Source organism: Haliotis rubra, unplaced genomic scaffold (assembly GCF_003918875.1).
Source record: "Haliotis rubra isolate DU_JTF1 unplaced genomic scaffold, ASM391887v1 Scf563, whole genome shotgun sequence".
In the NCBI taxonomy this organism is placed as follows: Eukaryota; Metazoa; Mollusca; class Gastropoda; order Lepetellida; family Haliotidae; genus Haliotis; species Haliotis rubra.
In genome coordinates this window covers 73,258-94,218 of record NW_025767261.1, presented here as the reverse complement: position 1 = coordinate 94,218, position 20,961 = coordinate 73,258, and the positions used below count along the sequence as shown (strand labels likewise).

Here is a 20,961-nt window from a genome sequence, read left to right as displayed (position 1 = left end):
TGGATATTGAAGAACGTGAAACGAATTATACAAACAGCCATATTGGAGAAATGTCATACCGAGGAATTATTGAGTTGAAGTATCTAAGTATATGAGGAATGAGTATAGTAACCCTGAACGTCGGATATGTACATACCACAGGAAGATGGTCCACACTCTCGGGTTTCAGTTTGGCTATTTTGACCAGAACAGGTAGATCCACCATTGCTGGGAGCTGGGTTAGTACAGGTCCTGGATCTGGTGACGTCGCGTCTGGCTGTAGGACCACACGTGGCAGGACAGCCGGGGTCACTCCACTGTGTCCACTCCCCAGTTCCCATTGACTGCACCTGCAACTATTAGGGGACTTTTCTATAATCACTGACCCTGTATGGACCCTTTACGTTGTGTGGCTTCAAGAATGTCTTCGTGTCATTGTGTTCTCCTTATGTGATGGGTCCAGAATACACTCTTGTTTTACACCTCATCTGTATAAATCTGACAGTTTTCAGATTGAGAGGTCATAGACCCACATGTCCATGTGCAGGACAGCAAATAAAAACACGAATTGAAGAACCAGCTACTGACAAAGGGACACAACTCTGTGTGGCTTATTGCGGCGATGGCCATAATTGGAGTCTGTTGGAACACCTGTTTCATTACAGCCAGGCGCGTAGCAACCCAATATTATCGTGTAAGCCCGAAAGCTTTATATTTAGATAGTACTTGAGGTACTTTTGGCAAGAATTAGAAATAAGTGTTTTTGGCAAAAAATCATGTATAAGCCCACGCTTTTATGATGGTAGCTAGGCCCTGACAGTACCAACTCATCAACAGTCTGTCTATATCCACTAGGACCTTAGCAACCGTATACTACGATTCAAAACCAGCCACGTACTTGCGTTAACTGTCAGCTGGGCTGAGGTTGTCTCCCATTAGCTGTGAAAGAATACCGTCCAGAGTTGGACACTTGAAGATTAGCGATATAGAGAATCGCAGCATTGCCATTTGAAACGATCTGGTGAGTTCCATCTGCCGTTATCGTGGCACCATCCTTTGTCCAGACACCTGTGACACCTGACTGAGCAAGATTCACCTGGAATATCACCTGTCCACCGACGGATCGCGTCTGATCTGACAGTGTGTTTGTAAAGGTAGACGCCACTGTAACAACAATGTCGTCAATATTAGCAACATGGCATCAACATTATTCGACTATATGTCTTCTGTAAGCTGAATTTGGTAGCCTACAACGTCTTTCCATTTCTTACTTCTAAATGAGTTGATAATTCCACGATCAGTAGTTGTTTTAAAACTTTCCGAATGGCACCAATCAATCTTGGTGTAATTTACAGCAAAATCGAAGCAAAAAGCCGGCACATTTTCGAGGGATGCTATGCATGTCTTCAGTTAAAAATTACGAATGATACCTTATGTGAGGAACTCCAACAAACAATAGTGAAATGTATGATGTGTAGTGTACGCAATCTTCTAATGTATATCAGGGACATGGCTGGTACCCAGCGTTTAGTATATATATAACAGGCGGAATTCGATCGATAAACAATCAACAGTAGAGACGCCAGGACATATCATCTCCATATAATGCATATGTAGATAAAGATATGGAGATACGATTATTCCGTACATACCACAGGAAGATGGTCCACAAACTTGAGACTCAGTTTGGCTATTTTGACCAGGACAGGAAGCGCCACCATTGCTGGGAGCTGGTCTATCACGGAGTCCTGGATCTGGTGACGGCGCGTCTGGCTGTAGGACCACACGTGGCAGGACAGGAGGGACCACTCCACTGTGACCACTCCCCAGTTCCCGTTAACTGCAACAGCTACAAGGACAATGAAACTCTCTCAGATGGTAATCCAATATCACTCTGGACCATCACAGAAAACCAACGGCATTGACGCTGATGGGTCCTGAACAACGTGAAACGGATTATACAAACAGCCATATTGGAGAAATGTCATGCCGAGGAATTATTGAGGTGGATGTATCTAAGTATATGAGGAATGAGTATAGTAACCCTGCACGTCGGATATGTACATACAACAGGAAGATGGTCCACACTCTCGGGTTTTCAGTTTTGGCTGTTATGACCAGAACAGGTACTTCCACCATTGCTGGGAGCTGGGTTAGTACAGGTCCTGGATCTGGTGACGTCGCGTCTGGCTGTAGGACCACGTGGCAGGGACAGCCGGGGTCACTCCACTGTGACCACTCCACCCAGTTACCGTCAACCGGACCTGAAACTATTAGGGGAGTCATCTGTACACAGAATGTGTTTCAGATTATACCTGACGCCATGGGTGTTAAACGAGGCGACTAACGGCATTGGGTGGTCAAGCTCGCAGATTTAAATGATAAATATCGTTGTATCTCAAGTGTTTTGGTCTATGTTGATCATGTCAAGTACAGAATTATGGTAATTTAAAAAGAAAAATCCTGTTAAACTGAAATGGGTGATTTCGATTTGTCAGTCCCAACTGCATTATAGCCTGGGCGATCAGAACATTAACAACAAAAGGGAAACATGGTTTTACCTTGCCATGTACAAAAATGTAATTTTCTGACTAAAAATTGATATTTTATACTTATCCTGACTCATGCTTATTGCTTGTCTCCTTTCCTTCCGAATGCTAGTGGAATCCTTTTGAAGCTCCCTTAAAAAGCGGACGTAAAATCACTTACCAGGAGTCACCTCCCTTGCCAGATTTTGGCGTGAACGGCGCCACCCGTCTGCCATGCTGGCTACATCTCTCCGTATTATAACTCGACACACTGGTTTCACCGGGAAATCCAGAGTGCCTTGAAGGGAGGTCAGGATAAAGTATAAAAATATCAATTTTGGTCAGAAAATTACATATTTTTCCTTATCCTGACTCAGGCTTATTGCTTGTAGAATCCGACGGTATAGGTGATGGGTCAAATTCACCTCTGGATTCCTTAGTGATGAATTTTACGTCCTATATGCCCCATGGGAACTTTAAATGACATTGCTACTGTTGATCCATATGTCGAAATAATTTGGTAATTTGGGAGACCACAATATATCAAAACTCTTCTGTAACCGTACATGTGAGTTTAAATAACTCCAACTATTGATGTTCGTATCAAGTGGAGTAGAGACCCTATCCATGTACAAGTATTTCCTTACTAGTACAGGGTCCAATATTCATGCTAGTCTATTCTAGACGTACATGGCCTATAAGCTCTATATTCCTTATACACGTTCCATACGTGTAGGTGGAACAATCTGGGATACTTGTGAACTTGCTTGGTGTGAGGATGAATTAGTATGTTCGGCCAAACTGGAAATTGTATTGTTGGTTTCCGATTTCTTGTAAAGAACGGGAAGCCACATTCTTAACTGGCCAGTAAGGCGCGACCAAAATCAGTTGTGAATTGTTTGTCTGCCTGATTTTCTGTAATACCTGTGGTATTAACGCTGGTGGGAAGGAACGCGTACGCGTTTAGCCCTTCCCATGGATGCTTAGAGCATCTGTCGCCCATGCTTGCAGATCGGGAATTGGAGAGACGAATGTTGCCAGTTGATTGTTGAATCTCATGGCGAATAGGTCTACGAGTGGAGATCCTATCGTCTGTATGATGCATCTGAACGCTTGTGGATGTAACATCCATTCTGTTGGGGATAGTTGATGTGGTCGAGATAGCGCATCTGCTATTACATTCCTGGCTCCCCGGAATGTGACGCTGCTTTCACATAAATGTTGAGATTGTCTATTGGTTGAATAGTTGAAAGCTGAAGTCTAGAAGATTGCAAGATCTTGTTGATCATTGTTTGTTTATGTAGAACGCCAATGTTGAGTTGTCCGTATGGATCATCAATTTTGCGTTCCTTAGTACTTCTGGGAGCAATGTAGTAGGGCATTTTACTACTGCTTTCATCTCGAGCATGTTGATATGCAGAATATTTCTTGTTTCGACCATTTCCGGCAACCACTTCGTTGTCGAGGTGTGCTCCCCAACCATGCAGTGATGCGTCTGTGTAGAGGTGGACGTTGCACTCCGGCTCTATTAAGTAGTTTCCGACGCAAACATTCGACTTCTGAGTCCACCATAGTAGATATGGTTTTAGTCTGTCTGGTATTTCGAAGGGATCCAGACTGTGTAAGTGGGCGTTCACAAATCTCTGTAGTGGACGCAGTTGTAGTCTCCCTCTGCGTGTCATGTCTTGAGCTGACGTGAGGAGACCTAATAGGCTCTGCCATTCTCGTAGTGGTAATTGAGAGAGTAGAACTTGATCTTGATCCAACGATCCTCTGGAACGAGAATGCGATTCTTCGTTGTTATAAGCCGTATTCCTAGTCCTGAGTAGGCTGTAGTTCCAACTTGAGGAGATTTACTAGCCATCCTAGATGAGTGAGAAGTCTGATGGTGAAGTTCAGTTGCAGTCTGAGTTGACTGGGATCTTGCTGAGCTTGAATCCCGTCGTCTAGGTAGAACGCACTGCGTAGACCTCGACGATGTAGATATATATTGATGGGCTTTGTCACTCGAGTAAACAACCAGGGGGCCGACGATATTCCAAATGGCAGGACCTTCCATTGGAAATGACGTCCGTTGAACAGGAATCGAAGATATTTCCTTGACTCCTGATGGATCGGGATGTGTAAGTATGCATCCTGTAAATCTATGCTGGCGAGATAGTCTAGCGGACGTATGAGCTGTCGTAGCTGTGGAAGATGTATCATCTTGAACTTTGCAGGTGGTAGGAGGTAACTTCTGTTGAATTTCCCCTCATGTTGTGAATGAGTCGGAACTTTTCTTTTGAATTTTCTTTGGTACCAGAAAATTGCTGAAAACCTGGTGTGACGCAGTGTTTTATCTCTTCTATTGCCCCTTTCTCTAGTAGAGATGTGATGGCTTCTAGTAGATTTCCCTTCTGGTCTGCAGCGTAGTTGTGAACCATAGGGTTGATTGTTACTGGTGGTACTGCTTGTAGCTGTATCCTGTATCTGAGATACGAGGTCGTCTTGAAGAATTCCCCAATTCTTTTCCAGTAGAGTTACAAGACGTCCACCCATGTGTGAGGGTTGTACTGGAACGGCTGGGGTGGAAGACTCCAGTCGTTCCGAACCTCGTATTTCACCATCTGGAACTTCTGACGCCTCAGAAAGGGCCGACCTCTTCCGTAGTTACCTCTTGGAGCTGCGGATGGGCGATGAAAAGAATCCTTATTTCCTTTAGCGTTGCCTGATTTCTTATCCCTTGCTCTCTGGATGCCTGCAAACTTCGATTTGCCGGAATAACGTTGGAGGTCTGACGTATTACACTGGCCAGTGTATCGATAGACTTGATCATCATTACTTCTCGGGAATCTTTAGCGACTTCCTTGGCGACTTCATCAATTTCTCCTGCAAAATGGATGAATTGTTGACCAAGGGGCTCTGTAGAGTGTCTTGGTAAACTTCTCGCTCCAAGTACATGAAGATAACAGTCCTTGCCTCTTGATAATGTTAAGCCTGCAGAAATGGATGATAGGTGTTCAGACATGAACTGATGATCCTTTTCTGTGTAAGCAGAGCTGAATAAATCATTCTATCTTCCTCTGAAGTTGAATTCTTAAACTTCGAGATGAGAGTCTCGTTGACAGCTCTTGACCTGGCTAGGCCGAAGAAGGTTCGTCTGGTTACTGTGTCTAACTGTGCCAGCTTTTTATCTTCTATCTTGTAAGCTTTAGTCCGAGTGTCGTTGATGATCTTATAATTCTCATCTATCTCTGGGGCTTTCAAGAAGGGTTTCCATGTGGTGTAGAGAGAACTTCTTAGCGTTGAACGACGGAATACTCTGAGTCTGGTATTTAGTTGCCTTCTTGAAGGCTGTGCTGAGGTTGTCTGGAACGTCTAAGACTGGGTCGATAGGTGGCATCGTGAGTGAGTCTATATCATCATTCACCATCAAGTATGATAGTGCTTCGTTGGTCTCCTTAGAGGGTGATGCGAGTTCCAAACCGTTGGCCATCCATGACTTGATTTCCGAGTCGGAAAATATAATTCCGCCGTCATCTTCCTGCTCTGAGGATGGATGTCTTCTATTGTCGACTGGTTCTGAACGAGGAGATCTGTAAGGTGATCTGTAAGACGATCTGTGTGGTGGCCTGCGTGGCGATCTGTAAGGCGACCTGCGTGGTGACCTTAGTGGTGAACAATACGTTCCTGAATGCATTCGTGACATCATACGTGGGGACCTACGTGGAGATAGAGATGACCATGCGTGCCTTCGCGCGAACCTGCGTGCTGGTGAACGGCTTTGTCGAGGGTTTGGAGCCTTGTGACGGATCTCTTGATCCATCAGATCCAAAATCTGTTGGTTTAATTGCTGCATAAAAGGCGCCCGGGTTGAAGGTCTGCGTTGTCTGTTGTACTGACGACGCATCTGGAGGATGGATGAGGCTTCTTCCGAAGGGCGTAGAACCTTCGTGCCGAACGTCTGCGTTGATAGGATGTCCCTGCGTGGTTACTGTAGAAGACGTCTTCGTCTTCTTCTTAGGATGTGATCACAGGGATTGAGGATGGGCGGCTAATCGTAGACATCTATTTCTTCCAGAGGGACGATCTCCAGCTGAAACAGATCTCGTCTTCTGCGTTGCCCCGTGTGGAGACTTCGCCGAAGTCTTAGCTGTAGCTGCCTTCTTCCTCTGGGAAGACGATGCCCTAGTCTTCTTAGACTGCGAAGAGGGTGTCTCAGATGTAGATGACCTCTTCCTCGAGCCAGCGTTGTCTAAGGCGGCAACCTCCTCCGTAGACGACCCCGGTAGACCACTGGAATGGTGTATCTGCGCAGACACCAACTGCCGGTCCTCTGCAAGCTTAGCCGGTTTAGACATGTCGTGTAACTCTCGTCTGGACCCTGTCCTTTGCACGTCTAGACAGATAATATGAATATTTGTAAAATGCAATATCAGACAGGTGAAAACACAACTGACAATGAGTGTCAGATAAACATATAGGCTTGCAAATTAGGACATAGGTTATGCGGATCAACAGCAGACAAACGATACCTACAATCAGAACAAGATTTCATCAATTGTAAACAGTGTGAATAATCACGTAAAAACGTGACAAAAACAGGAGAAATTTGAGAATTAATTCCGTTACAATATTGTAGGTAAATGTTAGCTAAAGCCTTATACAGCTAATTTAGAAGAAAAGCCTAAAAAGGATATAAAGCCGTATAGGGTACCAGGTGCTCTCACAACCGCCCACTCGGGCGAATCAGGAGAAAGTGAAGAGCATGGCAGACGGGTGGCGCCGTTCCTGCCAAAACCTGGCGAGGGAGGTGACTCCTGGTAAGTGATTTTACGTCCGCTTTTGAAGGGCTTCAAAGGGGATTCAAGTGTTCCACTAGCATTCGGAAGGAAAGGGAGACAAGCAATAAGCATGAGTCAGGATAAGGAAAAATTGATAATATCTATTTAAGTCGCATTATCCTGAAAACAGCGCCCCGTTCCACAAAGAGATCGTATCGCTAAAGAGAACGTAGCTCCTATATTTTGACATAGAGTTACGACTGTTTTAACGCTAAGGAGATCGTAACTGCCCTAAGTCGTAGCACTGAGGAGATCGTAACTTCCATATTTAAACGTGCACATACGACTGCTGTAGCGTTACGCTTTTCATGGCGGAAAAAATCAGTTATAGCATAAGTGAACTATAGGACCTACCTCGCACGGTGAGATAGGCTGATGTGGACTGCCCATTGATAGTGAAAGTATAACTTCCAACGTCCGATGCCCCAGCGTTAAAAAGGATCAGCTGGCGATATTGGCCTGTTTCTGTCATCATCAGCTTGCCTGGTATAGTTGAGAGTGGGTTGCCATCCTTGGACCACGCTCCGCTGCCTGTGATCCCATCAACGACTTGAACGTCCAAAGTTCCAAACCCTCCGGGAGCAATCGTGGTATTTTCAAGGTGACCTGAAAACTGAGACACATTTTGTCATTAGGAATGGCATCACATCTGAATACAAAACAACATCGATTATCTGACAACACAGATTCCATTGGGCGTAAGACAAAGAGAAAACAGCTACACAACTGTTTGCTTCATGAGGAGTCGTTAACCTTTCAGTCAGCGAGCAGGGATAATAACATCTGCATCATAAACCGACTAATGACCTACACATGTTATACGGCATGATATGAATAGATAAAGGTGTTTCCCGTAAAGATAAAGGTATCATCACTATTTGGCCGTGATTCCAACATATAGTCAAAATAGTGCTGTCTTGCTGTGGAAAGATTTCGAATTTTGGCGATATTATTATTTACTGATAGACACCTCAGTGTGTTCAACATATCTCGTGGTGAGCGGGTGAGTGAGTGAGTGAGTGGGGAAGATTGGTGGATGAGTGAGTGGATGGGAGGATTGGTGGATGAGTGAAAGCGTGAGAGTGAGGTGAGAGTGAGAGAGTGAGAATGAGTGAGAGAGTGAGAGAATGAGTGAGAGAGTGGTGAGAGTGAGTGAGTGAGGAGAATGAGGTGAGATGGTGTGAGTGAGAGTGAGAGTGAGGTGGTGAGTGAGGTGGGGTGAGTGAGGTGAGTGGTGGTGGTGAGTGGGGAGTGACGGTGAGGTGAGGAGGAGGTGAGAGTGGAGAGTGGTGGTGAGTGAGAGTGAGGTGAGTGAGAGTGAGCGTGAGTGAGGTGAGGTGGTGGTGAGTGAGTGGTGAGGAGTGAGAGTGAGGAGTGAGGTGAGTGGTGAGAGTGAGTGAGGTGAGGTGAGGGGTGAGGTGAGGTGGTGAGAGCGTGAGCGTGGTGAGTGAGGTGAGCGTGAGGTGAGGTGAGGAGTGAGTGAGTGAGGTGAGTGAGGTGAGGAGTGAGGAGTGAGAGTGGAGGTGAGAAGTGAGGTGAGTGTGAGAGTGAGTGAGTGTGAGGTGAGTGAGTGAGTGAGAGTGAGAGAGGAGTGAGTGTGAGGTGAGTGTGAGTGAGTGAGTGAGAGTGAGTGAGGTGAGTGAGTGAGGTGAGAGTGAGTGGTGAGGTGAGGTGAGGGTGAGAGTGAGTGAGTGAAGGAGTGAGGTGTGAGAGTGAGTGAGAGTGAGTGAGAGTGAGGTGAGTGAGAGTGAGAGTGAGTGAGGTGAGGTGAGGTGAGTGAGTGAGGAGTGAGAGTGAAGTGAGAGTGAGAGTGAGAGTGAGAGTGAGAAGTGGTGAGAGTGAGAGTGAGAGTGAGAGTGAGTGGTGAGGTGAGGAGTGAGTGAGGTGAGTGAGTGTGTGGTGTGAGAGTGAGAGTCAGTGTGAGTGACAGTGAGAGTGACAGTGAGTGAGTGAGCGGAGTGGGAGTGAGTGAGTGAGGTGAGAGTGTGTGTGAGTGAGAGTGAGTGAAGGTGAGGTGAGTGTGTAGTGAGTGAGAGAGTGGGAGGTGAGAGTGAGAGTAAGAGTGAGAGTGAGAGTGAGAGTGAGAGTGAGAGTGAGGTGAGAGTGGTGAGTGATGGCACTACTTCAGTTATGTCACGGTCTGTCACATCGTATTACAGGGACTACGTCAGCCAAAAACGTAGATGTATACATGTATTGTGTGATGTTCACTGTGTAGATTGTGAGGTGTATCTGTGTGCCATGGTTCCTCGAGGCCCGCCAATACACAACTCTCTACCAGTCAAGCAGGAAGTTCCTCAGGCCGCTCAATACACCAACTATCTACCAGTCAAGCAGGAAGTTCCTCGAACCCGCCTATACACAACTCTCTACCAGTCAAGCAGGAAGTTCCTCGAGCCCGCCAATACACAACTCAAGACCTACAGAAAAGCCTTTTGTTCCACCAGAGACTTGTTGGTCACGTAAGCGGGCCGTATGTTGAGTCAATATTCAAGGGTTACCTCAAGGATGCGTGTTGTCTCTGTTCTGGATACCCATGACACAGCTCTTACAACAAACATTGAGAACCAAGAGTACCCCAATAACACAAGACTCTGGTGGCACATCTGTCAAGGTATTGTGGATCCCGCTTCAAGGACCACACACAGTGTAAGTTGTCTGGCTGTATCTGGCTGTATAAGAACAGAGGGACATACAAACCACCGTGGGTCTCACAAAGCAGCGCCTTGGGCTCTGTGGGATATTATGTCGTTACATTCCAGCAGCATACATGGAGTAAATAGCCCACCGCCATGCTTGCCCTGCATTACCATACACATTTATGGGGTCAAGTTAACACTGGTGTGCAGTGAGGGGAAGAATGAAAATGTAATGTCAGTTGTGTGAGTGGTGGTTCCTACAAGACGAGCAGGACACACTGACCTTTCCGCTAACACCGGGTGTCACCACTGTTCAACACTAACTATGTATACTCTGACGTCTTGCAATTACCAATGATGTGTGCGCGGAACAAGAAGGTGTACATTTACCGTGCCCACATTGATCAGCCACGAAGCACTAACAGTAAAGCGAGATATTTAACAGGCTTGAACAAATCACCTTAAAAGAGGGGCAAGAGAGGTGGCCCAGAAACGTCGTGTTATACAATAAAGAAGAAGTTGCCATCCATATACTCGTCGTATATAGTCACCACCTTCTAAATGCCTCTAAAAATCTCAGGCTTGAACAGTTCCACCAGTTTCACAGTGAAAACAAAGGGTGTATGGCTAGGTGTGAATATAGTAAAGAACGTCAGTGCACGAGAACATGCTCAGTCTAAACCATCCTGAGAAACAAATTCCGTTTGGTGTAAAGGGAACATTGCTGGGGAAAGTTTGAATGGATCACTGATCCACTGAAGTTCGCGAAAATGGTAGCACGGCTATAGCGCACAATGTGTGCCTAAACATGACAGTATGTTTGCCTGGCCTCTCATAGCAATACTCCTACCATGCGACGGCGCTTTGTAAACAAACCAGACAATCAAGTGATCGATGGAGCAGATAAATTAGTCGCAATTTGGAAATACGACACCAGTGTAGAAGTACAGAGATTGTTTCTATGCTTGTGAATAAAGAGCAAGGTTTGTAAGAAAGATTTGCTGTACAAAACATTGGCGGGTCAGTTTAAATGTATTGAGAGCAGACATTCAGACAGACAGTTTATTCAGTATATGAAGAAACCATGAAATTCTATACTACAGACACTGTAGGTTGCATGAAACACACATGCCAATGAAGTAATTGATTACGTTTCCCTACGTTTGATTTAATATACATATAGACATGCGTTTTACACAGTATCAAAGTTTTCAGATGAAAATTTCGATAAAAGATGTTACTGTGTGGCACTTGATATATTGTTTATATTTCTTAGGGTTGAGGTAACGTTCCACATACATGCAATATATGACATTCATCTTCAGCAAAGACCTTCCCCTTTCTATACAATATGTATATATGTATGGCACATTGTTCAGTGTATGGGACATTGTGTATCTCCCAAAATATACTGCAAATTTATACCTACTACATCTGAAACGAGGACATGCATAGTCTCTCTGATGTATAGGGGTTGGGAGTGTAAGATACGTCTGTACAGTGATTAAAAATGCTTAGAATAGAAGGAATCAGATAAACAGAACTCCACCATGATTGTTGAACTTCGTCAAATAATCTTTGTATAAAGGGTAAATACATATCTTCACATTTCCCGTTAACCACACATGAGTCGAGATCAAAAGTCTAAACAGCATATGTTTTATATATGGTAGCCCATGTGGTACAGCCAAGAGTCGTCCATTAGGTAGAATTGGCAGTCTGTATATGTGATGGTATGTGCATGTATCTTTTCAGCCATATGATTGATGTGTATGAATGTATGCCATATGATTGATGTGTAAAATGCATATGATGTATGTATGTATATCTTTCAGCCATATGATTGATGTGTAAAATGCATATGAATGGTATGTATGTATATCTTCAGCCATATAATTGATGTGTAAAATCTTTCATATGATGGTGCATGTATGTATATCATTTCCAGCCATATAGTTTCATGTATATCTTTCAGCCATATGATTGATGTGTAAAATGCATATGATGGTATGTATGTATATCTTTCAGCCATATGATTGATGTGTGTAAAATGCATATGAAGGTATGTAAGTATCTTTCAGCCATATGATTGATGTGTAAAATGCATATGATGGTATGTATGTATATCTTTCAGCCATATGATTGATGTGTAAAATGCATATGATGGTATGTATGTATATCTTTCAGCCATATGATTGATGTGTAAAATGCATATGATGGTATGTATGTATATCTTTCAGCCATATGATTGATGTGTAAAATGCATATGATGGTATGTATGTATATCTTTCAGCCATATGATTGATGTGTAAAATGCATATGATGGTATGTATGTATATCTTTCAGCCATATGATTGATTGATGTGTAAAATGCATATGATGGTATGTATGTATATCTTTCAGCCATATGATTGATGTGTAAAATGCATATGATGGTATGTAAGTATATCTTTCAGCCATATGATTGATGTGTAAAATGCATATGATGGTATGTATGTATATCTTTCAGCCATATGATTGATGTGTAAAATGGATATGAAGGTATGTATGTACATCTTTCAGCCATATGATTGATGTGTAAAATGCATATGATGGTATGTATGTATATCTTTCAGCCATATGATTGATGTGTAAAATGCATATGAAGGTATGTAAGTATATCTTTCAGCCATATGATTGATGTGTAAAATGCATATGATGGTATGTATATATCTTTCAGCCATATGATTGATGTGTAAAATGCATATGAAGGTATGTAAGTATATCTTTCAGCCATATGATTGATGTGTAAAATGGCATATGATGGTATGTATGTATATCTTTCAGCCATATAATTGATGTGTAAGAATGCATATGATGGTATGTATGTATATCTTTCAGCCATATGATTGATGTGTAAATGCATATGATTGGTATGTGTATGTATATCTTTCAGCCATATGATTGATGTGTAAAATGCATATGATGGTATGTATGTATATCTTTCAGCCATATGATTGATGTGTAAAATGCATATGATGGTATGTATGTATATCTTTCAGCCATATGAATTGATGTGCAAGAAAATGCATATGAAGGTATGTAAGTATATCTTTCAGCCATATGATTGATGTGTAAAATGCATATGATGGTATGTATGTATATCTTTCAGCCATATGATTGATGTGTAAAATGCATATGATGGTATGTATGTATATCTTTCAGCCATATGATTGATGTGTAAAATGCATATGATGGTATGTATGTATATCTTTCAGCCATATGATTGATGTGTAAAATGCATATGATGGTATGTATGTATATCTTTCAGCCATATGATTGATGTGTAAAATGCATATGATGGTATGTAAGTATATCTTTCAGCCATATGATTGATGTGTAAAATGCATATGATGGTATGTATGTATATCTTTCAGCCATATGATTGATGTGTAAAATGCATATGATGGTATGTAAGTATATCTTTCAGCCATATGATTGATGTGTAAAATGCATATGATGGTATGTATGTATATCTTTCAGCCATATGATTGATGTGTAAAATGCATATGATGGTATGTATGTATGTATCATCTTTCAGCCATATGATTGATGTGTAAAATGCATATGATGGTATGTAAGTATATCTTTCAGCCATATGATTGATGTGTAAAAATGCATATGAAGGTATGTAAGTACATATCTTTCAGCCATATGATTGATGTGTAAAATGCATATGAACATGCCTGTGCTAAAAATGATATCATTAAAAAACGTGCACTAACTGTGCTATTCATGATATCTACAAGAACGGACACATGCCCGTGCTATAAATGATACCCTAAAGAACGGACACATGTGTGTAAGGATATGTGTATGTATATTAAATATCAATGCTGATGAATCATCTTACCTTGCTGATGTGAGTATCTTATGTTGAGAAATATAAGTATCCCAGGTATAAACAGAAATCTCACAGGCGACATCATCTGGACAAACAGGCAAGAATCATCAATAAAAACAGTCAAAACTTGATTTTAATACAAATATACCTGCAGGTAGTAGTAGATATAATGACAGTCCGAGGATCAGAGTCAACAAAGCCTCTCTGTAAAGCTTTATTTCACAAATCAAAGCTTTTTGCGTCAGTCCCTAGATCCTCGCCCCATCGTATATACTACTTTTAGAACCCCCAGTTAACTTCCAGCCACGCGTGTCTCTTCATGATCATGTGATCATGGCTCTATGCCGTGCTAGAACAGTTTACAATGTTTTTTGCCCCTTGTTCACTGTACTTTATCTTGTCTTAAGCCAATAGCAGGACTTACGAGACTTGAGCCGGATTTCTTGTTGCATCTTACACGGTATTTGTCGAGTTCAAGAGAGGAGTTTGGGCGAGAATTCACTCCTCTAGAGATCTTCCTGTCAGTGAGTGCTGTAGAAATACGCTCACTTACCGTGTTCAACTTTGCCATACAATGGGAATCTTGACTCTCGACGTGTTTCAATGCCTTCCAGTGCAGTCTGTGTGCCTAGAGCTTAAGCCACCAATCCAGCCAACCCTACACCCCAGCTGTTATTTGGTGAAGCTGGCTTTGTAGATTTTGTATGATAGTGACCAACAACTGGCACCAACTGCCCCTAACCTGTACTTGTATGGCCACTTAGGGCGGTATCAGCCCCATCCACATTAAGACATTGAAGCCTTCTTATGGGTAATGCTGCCCGTGTGTCGCGAACATTTGTTGGGCATGTATGAACCCGTCTTGGAACACAAGCGGCTAGAGCGTACTCTAACATAGGCTGCTGGGCCATCTGGTGTTTTCAAGCGGCTTTACCCGTTTCCACAGTGTTCAGGGAACTTATAAAGGTGCAGACTCTCAGACAGGTAATGGGTTAGAAGGATCAACAGCCCCTCTACTATCCACACGAACATCAGGGGCTGACGAAGGGACTATATAACCTATTAAGGGGAGTTTCAGTTTGTATGACGATACAGCAGCATTGGCCCATGGCCATCCCATTTGTATTGTAACCGGATAAAAAGTTGTAGTGCTGAACTAGGAGCAGTTCCCCGATGGACTTCTATGATGAGTGTGTAGGGCGATATAATAATTATAGGATTCACCCGGTAATTGAGGGTGTAAAACTGCTAGTTAATCGTTTTTGGTTGAAACTAACATGTTGCTTGTTCAGATCCGGGGTTAGCTGGACACTTACATCAGACTCTGGAACAAAACTCCTGGCTGGTCGAATCTCTCCGTGTCCCCTAGGTCGTTAAGCGTAGCGTTGGGGCGATGACTGGACATTGATATATTACTATTATGAGAGAAAGTTTCCAATTGTTTTTCTGATAATTTCACAGGGGCGCCCTTCAACCCCATGAAGTGTATGTTGTTGGGTAGGAAGATCTTAGTGAGTGATATCGTGTCTTCCACAGTAACGGGGCCCCCTGCAGACTGGTGTAGGAGTCGGCAGGCACACGTAAGTAAACAGTGCAAACCTGATACTGGTGCCATTTCACCCACCCGGAGTTTGACCCCTTCACGATTTTTGACTTCATCCTGCGATGGTTCACCTATGTAGACTTTGATGACCAGAGTGGAGTTCGGCGGCAGTCTCTCAGGATGTTGACCACACCTTCGAATTCAGACACCAACTGCAATGTCACGTTTTGCACTCCGGTTTACTCGATAGTATGTGGGCTGCCATACTGGCGGCTGGGCTGATGACTACGCTACGTCTATGAGCCAGGACGTAAGCCACGAGCAGGGGTTCCGTTGTTCACGACTTTGTTTTAGGTAGTTGTCTTTGTTCTCCGTGAACACGTAGGGGAGCCGAACCTAATATTGAGAAAACCAGTCGACTTTAGCGGGTAAAACACCCACTTGTCATCATCGGTGAAGACGAGGCGTATATATGGCTTGTTTCGGCGCGACGGTAGTGCTCTCAACAACTTCTATGTCAAACAGTTTGCCTCTGAACGGTGGGTATACCATCCGATTTATCATCACCGGTGCTGACTAGTGCGCGTACCGAGTGTTGAGGACTGCTCTTGAGGTATCTACTATATCACCTGGTGTTCCAACGGAGGGACTTCAACGCGTTTGTAAATGTTGTTTTCAGTTGCAAGGCGTACAATTTAACATCTACGCCAGGTCATCGAAACCGCGTGTGTCCCGAGTTCGGAGATCCCCACATTGATGCATTTTTCTCATCCCAGGGCTTTGTGCGCTGGTCATTTTATGTGCAGCATTATGTTGAGGTATCCTATATTCCACAGGGTTATGATTTATATCTAACACCGATATTATCAGCTCAGGGATGTCGCCTCAAGTTAACCTCTCTTTATACTGCAGCGGTGAAATTGACTCGGTTCTGCCGCCCTTATATTTCTCCATTTTCACGGGTACGACTCTCAGTATCGTGGAAGGGTGACCACCTTGAATGTTGTCGGTTGTGCTCACCTGGCCGGATGAATGCACAGCTCTCGGTACGGTACTAGGTCGGGTAACTTCGTGCCTGTGACGATAGTTGTTGGTTTTATCTCGTCCGGTGACATACCGAGTGTCCTCGCCATTGGTTGGATGAGCCCTCAAGGGTTTCTTCCGTTGTTGATTAACACCACTGTGCCATTTGATTCATTCATCTTGAGTTCGGCTCCCAATGGTTTGAAGGTCTTGTCGCTTAGCGAACACACACTGTAGTAGCCGTCGATTATCTGGTTGCGGGCGCCACTGACGAACAGCTTGTTGTTGTTGGCGTAGATGTTAGTCCATCGCGGTAGGTAGGTGCGACTTCGAGTTGGCCCGGCCGGGTTATTGATCACATGCATCAGCTGAGCGGCCTCGCGCTCGTTATTCCTGAAAGTGTTACGTACATGTTAGAGTATATATACTCATTATATAATACTTTAAAATGGACAAAGGGAGTGTTTACCTCCCAAGAGTGTTTTACCCTAAACTGGACCTAGATTTCCCACAACAAGATCGTGGTCGCTGAAGGGCTGTATTTCAATGCCCAGTTCATAGATGTGTTCGACCGGTATAAGCTTTCGGCGACCAACGCCCAGGCAGTCCACACCTGGTTCAACAACCCTATGCAGTTCTGGCAGAATCAACTCAACTTCGCCGTGTTGTGTGCAACGACTGGGTGTGGCTTGATGTTGACCGACACTGAGGGGCCCGCTGAGTGAGTCTGTGTTCACGTTCCATGTGTACTACCAGGTCAGACGTATCATCAAAGAGATCAGCGCTCCACTCCCACAGGACAAAGCATGGGACGCAGTAACCAACCAGTACAATAGACGGGCCTACGAACGTATTTGCGACGAATTTAAGCTAGACCCGAAGACGGATTGGCGTTTGCCGGGGCCGAACCACGGGTTGGTATCCCCATCGCTCACAACATGCCTATCGTGGATGCCAGCGAGAAGTTGAAAGAATGGGGGTACAAGTTGTATCATCACCTCACAACAACAACAAGGATTACCGAGTCTGGAGGTTCGAGCAGGGGCACAGCGGATGACTGGAAAAATTCATTTTGGACACGTCGAGAGGGTTCACTTATGCCTGCACCGAACGCTTGAACGACTCGATTCGAACGTACGTGTGGGCGCTGTTGGGTGCGCAGACGCAAACGCGTTCCAGTATTATCGGTACGGGTACTGCCTTAGACGCACAGAAACAGTTTGTTGTTAACGTTGAGGATGCTATCAATGCTCCAGTTGATCTGCCGGGTGCCATACGACGATACCAAGATGTGTTGGAATATATCCGGTCGAAAGTCTACTACGTGTTCGACGTTGGGCTGTACATGGCTCCAAGCGACATGCAACCGAGAATCAACAAAGTGGTTGGCTACAACAACGAAATAGTCGTAGCTACGGCAGCCCAAAAGTTGGGCGTCCACCCTGATGTCAACGTCCCACACGTACCACCTCCACGGCCAGTGAAACGGGTATAGTCGTTCCATCCCCGGAGTCAAGGGTTCAACAGACATCCCGCAGCCCCAACCCCACACGTGCAAGCGTCCAATCAGCAGCACATCGATCTAAAAAACAGCGCTGGTGGTCGGGGATCGCGGTCGGGGTGGGACTCATTTGGTTAAAAATTCCTTAGCCGCTTTACGGCTACACCAGACTCGCCATGGCAGCAATGGCTGCCCACAGCCGAGCCACGTGGCAGTTTTAGCCAGAGCGCTCAGCACCCATAAGACGATGCTACCCATGATGCCTGGTAGGGCTTCGCGGCATTACCAGCCAGTTTAGCCAGGTACTCCCTTCGAGGGATTTCGGGTGTTTTTTTATCCAGTCTATGATGCCACCACTTGGGGTTGTGGGTGTTGGTGTACCACTGGCGTCAATGACACCACCAGGGTTGATATGGATGAAGCCCAATGCAGTCAGAATGCTGGCGATGGTGATGCCTTGCTCCCGAAACAGGATTCGGAGCCTGTCAGCTAGCGTGGTGTCCTGGTAGAGGACTCGATCAACGGTTTCCTGCACACGGTTGATCTGGGATCGAAGCTGGTCTCGGAAGGAGGATGCCGCTTCCAGCCGGGTCTTCATTTCCTCTTCCAAATTACGTATTCGTTCCTCGATGGTGGCTTTCAGAGACTCCTCCTCTGTTTCACCAGGTTTGACCTTTTCACGGGCAATGTGGTCGTCTATCGCGTCCAGTTTGGCCGTGTTGTTCTGAATGTCCGCAAATGGTTTGCATGGCCTTGTCGAGCCCCCACAGTTCCCGAACGGTAAATTCGAACCCTAGGTAAGGGTTTGTTATGGTAGGTGGCCAACAGCTTTTCAATGCTATCAGCCATGTCTTGATCCGATGTGGCACCCTGACGTCTTGCAGATCTTGAACGGCCTCCCGGGAAGCTTAGGCCGTGCGCCACCATAATCTATGAAGCCTAGTTCATCGCAGATAAAGTCTACCCCATGGCGACTGCCGAGTGTCGATAAGGCAAGTGGTTCTCTCGTACGCTTATTCACGAGATTGATCTCCGGGTGATCCCTCAGTTGCAGCGTGCCCTTGCCATCGACAAAAAGCTTTGGAATAGTCTCGTCCCCACGGCTCCACGTTATTTTATCACCTTTTAAGCTATCGTAAAACCCATTGACGATTTGCTTGATGAGTTCAATGATCAAGGGGTACGAGGCCTCCTGCTCGTCGAACGCCTGGGCACTATCATCCCACATATCATCCATAGGGAGGTCCTCATGGCCGCCTTCAGCCATTATTTATATTAAACTTTTATATTTTATGTATATAATAATGTATGGCAGGAAACTAGATCCTTTAAGAAGATCAAGAGAGATCAGTGACCATGACCAACAATCCCAGCAAGAAGGACCAGAACCAAACGCTGCTGGTTAGATTCCCAAAGCTGGGCGAGAATGACCTTATTGTACCAGGCACTGTTCGACTGGTGTTCAACCTCACGTTGACCTCCGGCAACAACAAATGCGAGCTAGTGAGGAATGTACGTCGAGCCATCATCAAAGAGCATTGACGACAGCGACTTATTTCACTGCTACGGGAGAACGCAGCGTCAATGACGTGTACCAAGGCATCAACAAATCGACCCGGGTTGCGTGTGGGACACGGCTTCATGGCAGACCAGCTAGACAAGATCTCAGACGGGCAAAAGGCCATCGACCAAGCATTACGGGAACAGGTTCTGCGTGCCGCTCGACTTCGAGCTGCTCACAGGACACGTGCACCGTTTTACCAGGCCGCACTTGGCGATAGGCGAATACGAGCTCACGTTTAACGACTACAGCAAAGTCGTGCAAACCCTGAACGGTGACAGGACAGTAATGCCATCGACAACATCTCTCTGGAGTTCGACATGGTCACTAGCCCGGAGCTGGCCAGGCAGGTTCGAAGCCAGTACTCGGGGAAGGTGGCCATCCTGTACGACCGCATACTGAGGCATAGATCGGTCGTGTGGGATAAGAGCGACACTGTCTGGAACATCAACCTGAAAGTGCCGGCGTGATCGATGAAGGGCATCATGGTCGACCCCGTGGAGGATTACGAGCCAAGAAGTTTTTCAACCCCAAGATTGAAAAGGTGGAAGTTACCATCGAGGGCGTGCCCAACCAGCTGTTCAGTCATGGTATGAGGCCATACCAGCAGTGGGATGAGATAAAAAGCTACCGGCTATCAAACAACACCCACACATAACCAAAGCCATGGACCTATCTTCCGTGCAGATTGGTGAATACCTGACCACACAGTTCGCTGTGGTTGGACATGCGATCCACGGATATTGATAAATTGCATGGTAGTGGCCGCCGCATCGACAACGGCAGCGAGGGATAACAATCCAGATCACCAAGAAGGCTCAACCCGCGGGCAAGTTGAAATTATATCTGTACGTGATTATGGACGCGCAACTTAATATAGAGAATGGGAGATTTGTGCAAGCCATCAACTGATTTGCCTGGCGGCAGGCCACTGCCTGCTGACTGCATTGATTTGCCCCTCAACCCACACTGCACCATAGTGTGCGGGCAGACGGCACAATGGGAAGACCGTTTTCATGCTGGATATGTTGGAGGGTACTACCTGGATGTGTTCGATAACATCACGGTATCATGTGCCCTACTCTGCACATGAATAGCGCGTACATGAGGAAAGACCTTGTTTGTTGATGGACCCGGACGTACACAGAGTCGACCCAGGGACACATCTGCAGGGCTTGTTGAAAGCTTACCACATGAAATTCAAGGGGGAGTCGATGCTGTTCATCCTGGACGACTGCAGTGCTAATCGCGAGATAACAAAGAGAGACATGCTATCGCGTACCTGGCCTTCTCCGGCCGACACGCAAAAGCACAGCATCTGGGTACTAACGCCAGAAGTTCAACTCGGTGTTGAAAGACCTCAGGGAGCAGACGCGATGGTTGGCTTTATTCCACTGCAAGGACAGGGATTCGTTCGAGGAGTTTTGAGAGAGAACGATGTGATGAGGAAACATGATAAGGAATGTGCGAAGAAACAGCTC

The 20,961-nt window shown here is 45.1% G+C and overlaps 1 protein-coding gene across 29 annotated transcripts in view; it reads right to left on the bottom strand.

Annotated features, from left to right (window-relative positions):
• Nucleotides 1-20,961, bottom strand: part of LOC124254078 (A disintegrin and metalloproteinase with thrombospondin motifs adt-1-like) — a 51,964-nt gene that overhangs the window by 23,737 nt on the left and 7,266 nt on the right. For 22 of the 29 annotated variants that reach the window (XM_046687927.1, XM_046687926.1, XM_046687945.1 and 19 more), the window contains exons 2-4: nt 13,862-13,937; nt 7,685-7,943; nt 2,205-2,249 (exon numbers count right to left, since the gene is read on the bottom strand). In XM_046687927.1, the coding sequence (XP_046543883.1) occupies nt 2,205-2,249; nt 7,685-7,805 (166 nt within the window). In that variant the 5' untranslated portion in view covers nt 7,806-7,943; nt 13,862-13,937. Of the gene's footprint in view, nt 1-136; nt 336-2,204; nt 2,250-7,684; nt 7,944-13,861; nt 13,938-20,961 lie in introns of those variants that run through there. The other 7 variants (XM_046687941.1, XM_046687942.1, XM_046687954.1 and 4 more) reach the window with 2 other exon arrangements.